Here is a 12248-nt window from a genome sequence, read left to right on the forward strand (position 1 = left end):
TATTGTAATTAAAAATTAGATTTAATATTTGGATTTTGGTTTAGAGATTCGAGATTAGTATTTAGGTGTGGAGTTGAGTTTAAGGTTTCTAGTTATGTTTCATATAAAGGTTTTTTGTTTGTTTCTATCAAACATAGTATTTTTATAAATGGAATAGAACATTATAGCACAGTTAACATGTACGTGGTAAGAAAGCATGTGACGTGGATATATTTGCTTATTTCGTTAGTTAACAGTACACAATGAATGTGATCCATCTCTTAAGTCACCGATGTCATATCTCTTTTTGTTTTGACCGGTAACTTGTTTCCAGTGGGGGTATAACCGGCTTGGGAGAAGGTAAAATGTTATTCATTCAATAACGTCAAAATCATAGTCATCTGCCTAATTATACTCTCGATTTTGGCTATCTCGTAAATTCACCCTTTTTTTAATCTAATTTGCTGTTTCAAAAAAAAAAACATCTAATTTGCATTGGATAAAGCTTTCTAATAAATTACAAACATACTGTTTTATTATTTGATTAAATAATCTGTAAAACATTGTAAACTGTAACACAATCATATTTTTTTGTCAACATATTTCGTTGCCACAAAAGGACCACAATTTTACAAACGGGTTTCAGGTTAACAATAACCCAATTACATTAAACCCCACAGTGCCTTAGACCACCAACTGCCATGGCAACATGCTTGAAAGGAATTCAGCCAATGTACTATACACGTCTATTAGATTAATATGTTGTGGTTCTCATAATTTAGCATTCAATTATATGTTGTTATTTGTTTCCCCACTAGATACCAACTTTGGAACACTACTATGAATCTATGATACAAAAACAAAACAAATAATACATTGAATGAGATCTCTTATACAAAATCAAACATATTAATATTGTATCATCTCCCAGTGCCTACACCACTGGCCACATAAATCTAATTTACAAAAAAAATCTTGTGGTATCTGGTCTATATATATATATATATATATATATATATATATATAACTTCAGTATAAATGTGGTACATGAGACAACTACAACAAGAATCAGATAATGTAAGAACTATGAAGTCATCTTTCCCCTTTACAGCTCCAAGGATGTTGGAACTATGAGATCATATATTCTGTAGAATTGTTTGCAACACAAACTACTGGTCCAAGTCATCGGGAGGCAATGTCGGACTCTTGGAGCAAATATCCATATTGTGAAGCTCCTTTAACCGACTCTCCGGGTTACAAAGCCCTTAAAGATTTTAAGAAGAAAACGTTGGTTTCTTGTAAGAGCCCATTAAGTGAAGAAAGAAACCATATTTAAAAGTTACCTGAGCATTTGGGAATGTCCCAGACTGCTATAGACTTTGGGGAACAACGAGGCTCGCATAAAGCACGGTTGTCCTCATGATGTACATCCATTGCAAGCATCCAAGATCCGATGGTTACATCTTCATTGTTAAACATCCTCAAGCTAAAAGGTAAAAAGACCGATAAATGAGATTTGCATACATCAGAATCTGCAAGTGAGGATAAACAAAAAAAGAAGCATTTAGTAGAACCTGCCGTTCCGAGCTGATGCAAGTGAAGCCACTATCTCGGCTGAAAGAACGTACATCGGTCCATAAGCATGTAAGAAATATTCATTTCCAATCAAATTGCCCTGTTTCTCATACCTGACAAATTTCGATATATGTCACAAAAGCTGATAAACTTCCACGTAGAATGAAAACAAGGCTTATCTAATAGTAATACCATTTGAGTTTAGGGTTAGTTATAACTGGTCCTTTCTTCATGCAGCCAATGTACGTCTGTGAATGAAGCCTTTCCTTGGCAAGAAGCGTCCCAAGGCGATCTGGTCTCAAGTAAATGTCGTCGTCGGCTTTGACATAATAATCAGCCTCAAAGAGTTTAAAAGCTGCTTTGAAGAAGGCCAACCTATAAAGAGATGAATCAATCAATCAGAGTCATATTGATGAAATGGAGATTTGAGGGATTCTTTTATTTACGTTTTATAAGGAAGTCGTAGATACTCTTCCTCAACATCATCAAGAAGCACAAAATCTCTGTGTTCTTTTATCTCCTTTTCAAGCTCAGCCATCTTCTTTTCATCTTTTGACCGTCCAATCACAAATCTAAAAGCTAATCCAGTCGCTTGTTCCAACCTAAGTTCCCAGTCATCAAACAAAACAAATATTGGATTCCAATCCAAAATTAGCAGATCAAAATAGAGACAAGCAAAGTAATCTCAGTTAATCTTCATTGTCTTTAAATATCTAACCCACCCCAAGTGTTCTAAAAATCGGTCTTGGCGACAAATCGCGCTAAAACAAAACAATTTTCCTAAGAAAAATCGGTCTAGGCATCTGTCTAATCAATAATCTCCTATAAAACGCCTAAACACGGCCTAGCGATTTCTTGAACATTGATCTAACCCGAAATTTCAGGTTAAACATTTACTTTCCCGCACAAACTTAGACTTTGATAGCTAAAGTAACCGTAATGACATCAAAAGGTTACAAAATCTCATCATGGCATGTTTAACATATTGTCTTTTTTTAGCTTTAAGAGGTAAACACTACATCGCAACCAATCTACGAAACAAGATGGAGATGTAACCAGCATTTCAGAATTTACTTGACAATCTTGAAGCAATGTATTATATTCTAATAAGATTACCTTAGAAGAGCATCAGGATCAGAAGGGAACCAAGTACTTCTCAAAGCGGCACGACGATCACCATAATCGAAACCAGTTTGGATCCCAACGAATCCTATAACCTTTCGTCTTTCCGGCAATACGTCGCCGTTCCCACCGAGTTTTCTTGAACCGAACACTCGTGAAGTGTCTTTAGATCCACCGCATCGATACACGGAGGAAGGACCTCCGGAGGAAGTGATTGCGAAGATAGTTCCGGCGAGTCCGATGAAAAGAGAGACGAGGGAGAAGAGTACGATGGCCACGTGGACACGAGAGGCGGAAGAGCTGTGTTTGTGGCTCTTCGAGGGTTTGCTGTAGTAGGAAGGAGTTGCAGGGCCGGTGGAAGATGCGGTGACGAAGCGGTGGGAGAAGAGTGGCATTATCGTAATTCTGAGGGTGGTGGAAGGGCAAGTTCGGGTTTTGCGATAAACTGGGAGGTTTTTGTTCTTTTAGATCTGTAGTGACGGTGGTGAAGTGTGGCTTCTGATTGCGAATCTAATTATTTTCCACTTTTTATGCTTCTTTTGTTAATTTTCTTACACGACAGTCTTTTTTGTTATGTAATAATAATTTTAATTTCTTAGCATAAAAAGAAAGAGAGCAATGAATGCATTCACATGACTATCTACGAGATTCAAATTCAATCGCTACAACTATTATAGAACTGCTATAAAATTAAATGTCACGCAAAAAGCTAACATCTGAATGAAACAAAAGCTGTCTAACCAATTATGTAATGGAAGCGGTAGAGAAAAGTCACACTTCCCAAATAAATTAGATAGTCCCAATAACGTTTTCTCAGTGGAATTCTCTGGTCTGATAGAAGATCAAGTATTGATCATGTTTTACCTTAAATTTGAATTTGAATTAAAAAGTTCACCGGTTTTAAATTATTGTAATTGTCAGTGAAAGTAAATTTTAAAAGTTCACCGGTTTTAAACACCACATAGTTTTTTCTGGTAAAAGGTTGAATAAAACACCGCATTGTTTGTCTGTTTGATGTACACTTTCAGCTGTAGTTTTATTCTATTTGACTCAATTAACTCGTAATAGCTGGTCCACATAATTTGGATTAAAGTCTTATCAGTTCGAGGCCATTTGGATATGTCTACTAAGTGTTGAGGTTTTCTATGACTACAAGATAAATATATGACTACAACATAAATAATACCGTCCGGGATTTAAATAACGCATTCATTCTCGCCCTGGCTCACACTGAAAGGCAATATAACTCTACCACACATAAGTATCTGTTTGTTTCTAAAAAATCAAAGTACAAAGAAATATGCTGAAAACATAGAAATTATAATATTGATCGCCAGTCGTGTAAACCATATAAAATAGTATCAATTTAAAATATAACATATAAGTATTTTTACCCTTGTAGGATCATTTCTAGATGGATTTGGATGTCTATGTAGACAATAATATCTTCCACGTCAATAGTAAGATGAATATGTCTAAGATGCATCTGTACTTATCTTGTAAGATTTTATATGTTTTTACAAAAGATTCTTGAATCGAAATTTCAGTTTCAGGAAGCATTGCCTTTTAGAAACAAATCTCAGAGAAACAATTTCCATAATCTCTATTTCAGAAATTAGAGTAAAGAGTAAATTAAAAATGAAAACAACCTGAGCGCCAGGATTCAAACCTGGACAGGCAAAGCCCACTTAATTTCTAGGCAAGCCCATTAACCACTACGACACTTTCACAATTACGCACAAGCCTACCTGTGATCGTTGCGACGAGAGAACCCTAGAATTACGGTGCTCGTTGCAGTAGTAGAGCACAATTGTGTGTACACACACTCTTAGATTGAAACCTCTCTAGTTGCAGAAATGGCGGCAGCTTTAGCTTCCAGACTCACCAAAGGTAAAAAAGACGTACTCACCTCTTTCGTTTTTTTAACAGACCAACGCGTTAATTCGATAATTGTTTTTTAATTATTATTTTTTTTCTCGTAAAGTTGACTTCTTCCAAGAAAAACAAAATCTACAGTTTATAGTTCATTAGATCTTCTGAGTTTGGTCGGCACAATAAAAAATCAGATCTTTTAGAACATATGTTGTTTGTCGGTTTCAGAAAAAACAATCTCTGAGAACTTAAAACATCAAAGAGTCGAACTTTTTGCTGAACATGTTGTCTTGATATGATTGATCCACAATGTGAACAGGACGTTCACTGCTTGGAGGTCTCACCAATGCTTTCTCTGGTTTGATGAGTTCATCGAACGGAAGCATCCTTTCTCAGGTCAATATATATTTTGAATAATGAGAGAAACCCCGTGAATTGTGTGTCCACTGATGATTGATTTCCAATTTGGCAGCAGCAACAAAGGACGTTCATTCAAATGGGAACGACTCTCAAAGTCGTGGATAACTCTGGTGGAAAAGAGGTGATGTGCATTCAATCTCTAAGGGGAAAGAAAGGAGCAAGACTTGGTGATATCGTCATCGGTTCAGTGAAAGAGGCTGCACAAAAAAAAGATGTAAAGAAAGGGAAAGATGACATACAAAAGGGTAAAGTGAAGAAAGGGAACGTCGTGTACGGTGTGGTTGTTCGTGCTGCTATGCAGAAGGGGCGTGTTGATGGAAGCCAAGTCAGGTTCGATGACAACGCCATCGTAATTTTGGGCATTAAGGAGAAAAAGAAAGATGAAAATGGTAAGGAAAAAAAGAAAAAGCATGCGGGTGGTTTTCACCAACCGCTTGGTACCCGAGTGTTTGGTCCTGTCCCGCACGAGATGCGCCTCAAGAAGCAGCTCAAGATCCTTTCTCTGGCTCAGCATCTTGTTTGAGACTCTACGCACCACCTATTATTATCTCTTTTATATTATGCGACTGTAATCCATCCATCAGATAGACTTCTGTTTTATTAATTAAACTATTTGACAATTTTTTTAGTCCCCAACTTTTAATGTCTTTCATGCAATTAGTTATCACTCTATTCCCTAGTTAAAAAAGAAACATTATGAAAATGGAGAGAAGACTTCTAAATGTTACCAGAACCACCCTCTCTAAAGTCTAAACCCCATTGTTTATGTTTTATAAATCAGTTTATATAGCAACATCCCTTATTAAACAGTTTGATATCAATATTACTTTTTGTGCAAGAGAACAAAAGACATTAATTGCTCTATTTCAGGATGTATTAAGGTTAATGTGACATAAATTCCAGTTATATTTTCCGTTAGACTTTCAAATTATACCTCTCTCGATTTTAACTTCATTTTCATCTCGTAAGATTTTTGTCTAAGTTCTTCCATATCCCACTGTATCCAATATTTTTTTCCCCTCAGTCAAAATAGCTTGCTCCAAATTCTCTTTGCTTCTCTGCTTAGTGGTTTCAAGTTCCCCTTCTAAATCAGCTCAAACCTGACCAGTAAGAACTATTGGACCAAATAATTGGATAGCCAAATGGGCTTATGAGATATTTAGTAATATTACAAATTTACAATGGAAGTTGGAGAACTTTTCAACTCGTATAATTATACACAAGACAATATTGAGTTTAAGTGACCAAGCTCCCCACACCCGCGCTGCTGACTTGGCTTGGGCTCGGGGGCTTCAGAGGATTCAGAGGATGTAGGATATTTCTTAGACCAAATTATTTTTAGGTTTTTGGCCAAAGAATAAAACGAGATAAAACATGAAAGATCTTGTGAAGGAAGTCTTTTTTAACGCTCAACTCCCCAAATTTCAGCCAGATTTTTGCTAACATGCTTACATGCAGCGTCTGTTAAGAATATGTAAATTTTTCATCTCCTTTTTAAACAAGTCGTCTCTCATTCATTCGATATGTTTTCACATCAAAAATTCAAAATAAAATTCCTCAAAAGTAACCAGTTAGACCATCTCTAATAAGATTCTATTTTTTCCTCTATAATTTACATCAAAATAAAGTAACTCTATTATAGTATAACTTTTACTCCAATAGTATCACTCTATTATAGAGTGAAATATAAAGGAATGACACTTTTCCACTCCAAATATAGAGTAAAATATGACATTCCTCTATATTTAACTATTTTGGTGTATTTGGACTGCAAGAAACCAATTGGTTTTTGAGAACAGAACACTCAATCCTGATGAGATTATCTGCAACGCTCTGCGACTCGCACGAGAATGATAAGAGGCGCAACCGAGAGGGCAACAATCACCGCATTCACTGGACATCAATTGCACCAGGACAAAAAATAATACATCGACTGGCCTTAATACTCTGTATACGGATGCGGCGTGGAGACTCCAGGACAAAACTGCAGGATGTGGTTGGGTCCTTCACAACCCACGCCTGGAAGAGACAAGGCAGGGCACTTCGACGGAGCGTTTTGTGGCGTCACCACTGATGGCCGAGGCACTAGCTGTACGGGAAGCCCTGTTACAGGCCAAGGCTCTTCATCTCACCAATATATTCCTTAAGTCGGATAACCAGGTGCTTATCAAAGCACTATCCTCGAAACAACATCCGGTGGAGCTGTACGGAATCAACTTGGATATCGGGAATCTATCCCTATCTTTTACGGCTATTTCTTTTGCTCATGTACCTAGGAGCTTGAACTCTACTGCAGATGCCTTGGCAAAATCTGCTCTGTACTCTTTGAACTCTTAGCTTCTGCTTATGTTTTCTTAATGAAATAGTTGGTTGATCAAAAAAAAAAGGGTAAGGAAATTTCCAACCCCATTCTATTTTTCACTCTAAAATAGAGTTTACAGTAAAAATGATTCAATGATACTATATTTCTCACTCTATAATAGAGGAAAAAATAGGTTTACTCCAAATATAAAGTACTTGTTTTTTTTTGTTTATCACTCTATTTTATATTCTAAAATAGAGTATCATTGGAGCAAACTCAAACTCTATTATAGAGTTACTTTATTTTAGAGTAAAAAATAGAGTAAGCCATTGGAGATGGTTTAACACCATTACTCTTTTAGTCTCGTTACGCTTAATAATCAAAATCAGCGGAAGCCAACTCTTGGAAATCTCAGGTTTACACTACTAGATCAAATTCATACGTAAACCTTTCCCTTTCTAGTTGTGAATTCCGTATTTTTTTTAAAAAAAAGTGCATAATATTGGCTCCTTCCTGCATATCAATACAAGACCGAGTAGGCGGGTCGAGGTCCTACGAGGTACCCACTACTCGGAGTACCCTCCCAAAAGGAAAAAGTCGATCTTTTTCAAGCTATCGAATCAGCAAGGGTTTTTGAATAGTCAAGGCTACTCGATACAGGATGGCTGGCATTCATCAGTACGTAGATCCGCCGTAGGGGTTGGTTAAGCCTTAACCTTTCTGTTCTGGGAGGTTTACAAGTAGTGAATGAGATTGCATTGGATCGGACAACTTTTAGGCGCTACGAGGGCTTTCAACCTTTGATGGAGCAAAAGTTACACTATAATAGAGTTATTCTATTTTCAGTGTAAATTATAGAGGAAAAAATAGAGTTTGATTGGAGATGCTAGGCCTGGGCATTTCGGGTATCGGTTCGGTTCGGTTCGGGTATTTCGGGTTTTGGGTAGTTTGGATAGGGGCTAGAGGATCCATTTTGTACTCGACCTATTTTCGGTTCGGTTCGGATAGTAAATGTAGGAACCGGAAAATATCCGAAAAAAGTTCGGTTCTCATTTGGATCCGGTTCGGGTTTGGATAGTTCGGGTAGATTGGATAATTTGGATAAAATATCGGTTATTTAGGGCAAAATATCAAATAATTAGGATGATTTAGATAAAAAAATTGGATATTTTGGATTACGTTGGATATTTCGGATAAAACTATCCTGACAGTTTTGGATACTTTTGGGTAGTTTCGATACTTTATAATAATTTAGTTATCCTCAACTATTTTCAGATACTTTTAATAAAATTTTTAATTAAAAGTATATATTTAGTGATGTTATATATATATATATATATAATTAATATTTTTATATATTCGGGTACCCGTTTGGGTCTCGGTTCGGTTCCGGTTCAGTTCGGTTATTTCGGATATAAAAATATAGGAACCGTTCGGGTATTTGAGGGTGTTGGTCAGGTTCCGGTTTCGGGTATTTCGGTTTGGTTCCGGTTCGGTTCTTCGGTTTCAGTTATTTTGCCCAGGCCTAGGAGATGCCCTTAGTCAAGAGTCATTTGTAGATTATTAGTTTGTAAAGATTGTTCATGAGTGGCGCATGAATGATTAATCTTGGTTTTTTCATGGTGATCGTTTCCTTTTTATTTATTGTAATTATAAATCACATAAATAATAAAAGAAATGTTAAGTTATAGGTTTTATAACAAGATGAAATTAAATGTTCTTTTCTTTTTTATTCTAATAAAACAATATCAATAAAAGAAGGAAACATCTTTGAGTTTTAATATACATATATTTAGTATATATATAATAACATATTTTCGAAGAAAAAAAGATATTTCTTTCAAAATATAATATAATATTTTTGCTATGAATACTATTTGTATAATCTGATTATCTAATATCATATTTTTTAGAAAATGAAATATGTTTACATTTTTATTCACATTCATGCATGACTTTAAAATAAGATTAAGGGTCATGTTTGCTTATGCAATACTGTACCATTTATCACTTTAGGTTTTCCAATATTCTCTTTGAAATTAACATATATCAAAAATATAAAAAAATATATAAAAATAAGAATAAAACTAAATGCAATAAAATAGTTATTTTAAATCTAGTTAGATAAAAAAAAAGTTATTTCAGGGGAATACATTTTTTTTTTGACTAAAGATTTCAGGGGAATACATGAAACTCGACATTCCCAAATAATGAGTAGTTGAAGTCATCCAAATTCTTATACTAAAAACAGGTGTAAGCAACAACTTATTATTTAATGAGCATTCTTTTTTTTTTTGTAAGGCAATTTAATGAGCATTCTTCTATGTAATATTCATACATACTATAAATTACGAACTACTTAAAATTAATGAATAACTGAAAACGATATATTAACAAATTATTAATATTTAACTTTTCTCAATATTTGTATATGTGCATTAATTTCGAAAAGATTATCATTTATGTTCACTCATTCAACTTTGAATTAATAAACACTTTTTAATTTATTTCCCAAACTAACAAATAGCTTAGTATACATAAGTTTATGAAAATATATTATAAATCTAAAATAATTAAAAATACTAAATGCAACTAAATCATACAACAAATATAATTCAATTGAGAAGAATAAAATGTAATTCAATATTTTCTCAAAACAAGTGGATCATTCAGATTTTTTATAAGCAAAATCACATTTTATCTTAAAAAAGTTTATTTTTCATAAATATAAATGATAAAAGACTTGAAATTTATAAAACAAACCAATTATTATAATTTCTATATACTGTGAACATTTATATCTATGCATAAGAATAAGAATGAGAGAATGGCTTAATTATTTTCTAGAAAAGGTTTTAAAATGCATAGGCCCTAATTATATATATATTTTGGTTCTTTTTGGTCTAGGAAAAAAATTAGTAGTATAATACTAAAAAAATCATCAAATATTGTAATAAATCGCTGGATCTAGATTTCATCATCTTCCAGATCTAACCGTCACCAGAAATTTAAAAGGAAACAACAAAAAAAAAGGAAAAGGGAGAGAATAAAACTAACAAAATGAGCATCTGAGCAAAACATACAAACACATGGCACCAAACGATAACCATTTCCCATCTTCAAAGCCATCGTCCACCGCTACTCCTCCGCCGATCCCAAATGGATCAACAACAAACTCTAAACCCAATCCCCTTCCGCCACGTCAGCCTATCCGTCAACAGCTCTACTCCGACCACCGTAACCAGCAACAACAACGACGACGGTGGCAGCGGCCAAGCAACCGCCGGATCTGCTGCTGCTGCTGCTTCTGGTCGATCCTAATCCTCCTCATCACCATCCTCGTCGCTTCTCTGCTCGCAATCGGGCTCTACGTCGTCTACCAGCCTCGCCCGCCGTCGTTCACCGTCGCGTCGCTCCGAATCCACCGCTTCAATCTCACCGCATCCCCCGATTCCTCCGCCGCGCACCTCTCCTCCCTGTTCAACTTGACACTGATCACCAAAAACCCTAACTCTCAGTTCGTCTTCGATTACGAGCCGTTGTTAGTCTCCGTCGTGACTGATCCGGATGCGATCTTCCTCGGGAACGGCACGATTCCGGCTTTCTCGAGCGGAGAGAGGAATCTGACTTCGTTCAGAGGAGTCGCGGTGGCGTCGACGGAGGCTCGCGAGCTTGATTTCGGCGATGGCTTGGGATTGAAATCGGATTTGAAGCGGAGGAGTGGATTGGATCTGAAGATACTGATGGACACGAAGGTGGAGATTAGAATGGGGAAATTGAAAAGCAAGAGAGTCGGGATTAGGGTTTCTTGCGGTGAGATTAGAGGGAGCTTGCCTAAAGGTAAAGCCGTCTCGATGGCTTCCACTGATAAATCCAAGTGTAAGGTTGATCTCAGGATCAAGATCTGGAATTGGACATTTTAATTTTTCATTATATACTTTCTATTTTTTTTTTTTTTAGTATACAAAAGTTTTACGGAGGAAAAAAATCGGAATTCTTCATTTGATGTGTATTGTTGTTGTTGTATACTTGAGAGTATGATAGAGTTCTTCTGTTGTATTGTGGATGAAAGTTCACAGTTTGATGATGTAACGTGAAAGGTTCTCTTTTTTTTTATATTGTATAATGAAAACGTCATTCTTGGTTCCCCCGTCGATCATCCAAGTACAGTTCAGTGCAGTTGTTTTTTTCTTTTCTTTCTTGTGCATTCTCTACGTTTTATTGTTATTAGACTAGGGATTAATCCGGATTACATCCGGAATTTTTATTTTTTTTCTAATTTAAGTTGTTAAATTATTTATATTTAGGTTATGATATATATTTATATAAATGTTAAAATGCATGTCATAATTCAACTTTATTTTTAAATTTTAACACGTTAAATTAACATATTTTTTACTATTTAAATATTTTTTTTGTAATTTTGTTGGCTATCTAGTTATCATATTTAGCAAAACTATTTGTTGAGTGTTGCAATAAATGTTTTAGATATTTAATTAAACTGCAGAGTATTTTCGGATCAACCACATGCTCAACAATTGATCGATCCGTAAAAAGATGGTCGATCTCCTTGGCCAGGTAAGTACAATTTTAGCAAAAATATCTTTGATTTTAAAATATTAAGTATATAACTATTCTTTTGAATATTAATTTTTTGAATTGTATTTTTTGATTAAATTATTGTATTATAATATTTATGTAAATATTTTTTGTGATGTTTGAAATTGTGCTGTTAGTATACTTAACCTAGAAGATATTGACGTTTAACAATTTATTTTTTTCTGGAAATAGAAAATAATGATATATCAAAACGTATCTAATACTTGTTAAATGATAGTATAATGTAAATTACATCCATTATTTGAAAATAACCATTTGTTGTTTTTATTTTTTTTTAAATCATAAATTGTTTTTATTTAAAAACATTATTCATATATAATATAATAGTTTAAGTTTGGAAGATTAATCTATATATATA

The 12248-nt window shown here is 34.8% G+C and overlaps 3 protein-coding genes across 4 annotated transcripts; 2 read left to right on the forward strand and 1 right to left on the reverse strand.

Moving 5' to 3' along the window:
* Positions 1 to 851: 851 nt before the first annotated feature.
* On the reverse strand, positions 852 to 3216 carry LOC106339437 (probable beta-1,3-galactosyltransferase 12). Its single transcript, XM_013778242.1, has 6 exons — positions 2671 to 3216; positions 2001 to 2156; positions 1747 to 1929; positions 1554 to 1667; positions 1323 to 1465; positions 852 to 1243 (listed from the first exon to the last, which is right to left on the reverse strand). The coding sequence occupies exons 1-6, from the start codon at positions 3069 to 3071 to the stop codon at positions 1149 to 1151; spliced, it is 1092 nt and encodes a 363-aa protein (XP_013633696.1). The 5' UTR covers positions 3072 to 3216; the 3' UTR covers positions 852 to 1148.
* Positions 3217 to 4414: 1198 nt separating this feature from the next.
* Positions 4415 to 5590, forward strand: LOC106339600 (50S ribosomal protein HLL, mitochondrial-like). 2 transcript variants are annotated; one of them, XM_013778441.1, is made up of 3 exons: positions 4415 to 4566; positions 4868 to 4944; positions 5021 to 5590. In XM_013778441.1, exons 1-3 carry the CDS (start codon positions 4533 to 4535, stop codon positions 5489 to 5491), a joined length of 582 nt encoding a protein of 193 aa, XP_013633895.1. In that variant the 5' UTR covers positions 4415 to 4532; the 3' UTR covers positions 5492 to 5590. The 2 variants fall into 2 exon arrangements, with proteins under 2 accessions (XP_013633895.1, XP_013633896.1); XM_013778442.1 differs by having other exon boundaries at positions 4419 to 4566; positions 5024 to 5590.
* Positions 5591 to 10359: 4769 nt separating this feature from the next.
* On the forward strand, positions 10360 to 11193 carry LOC106338964. The gene has a single exon (XM_013777815.1). The coding sequence runs from the start codon at positions 10360 to 10362 to the stop codon at positions 11191 to 11193; it is 834 nt and encodes a 277-aa protein (XP_013633269.1).
* The last annotated feature ends 1055 nt before the right edge of the window (positions 11194 to 12248 follow it).

This window comes from Brassica oleracea, chromosome C4 (assembly GCF_000695525.1).
Source record: "Brassica oleracea var. oleracea cultivar TO1000 chromosome C4, BOL, whole genome shotgun sequence".
Classification (NCBI taxonomy): Eukaryota; Viridiplantae; Streptophyta; class Magnoliopsida; order Brassicales; family Brassicaceae; genus Brassica; species Brassica oleracea.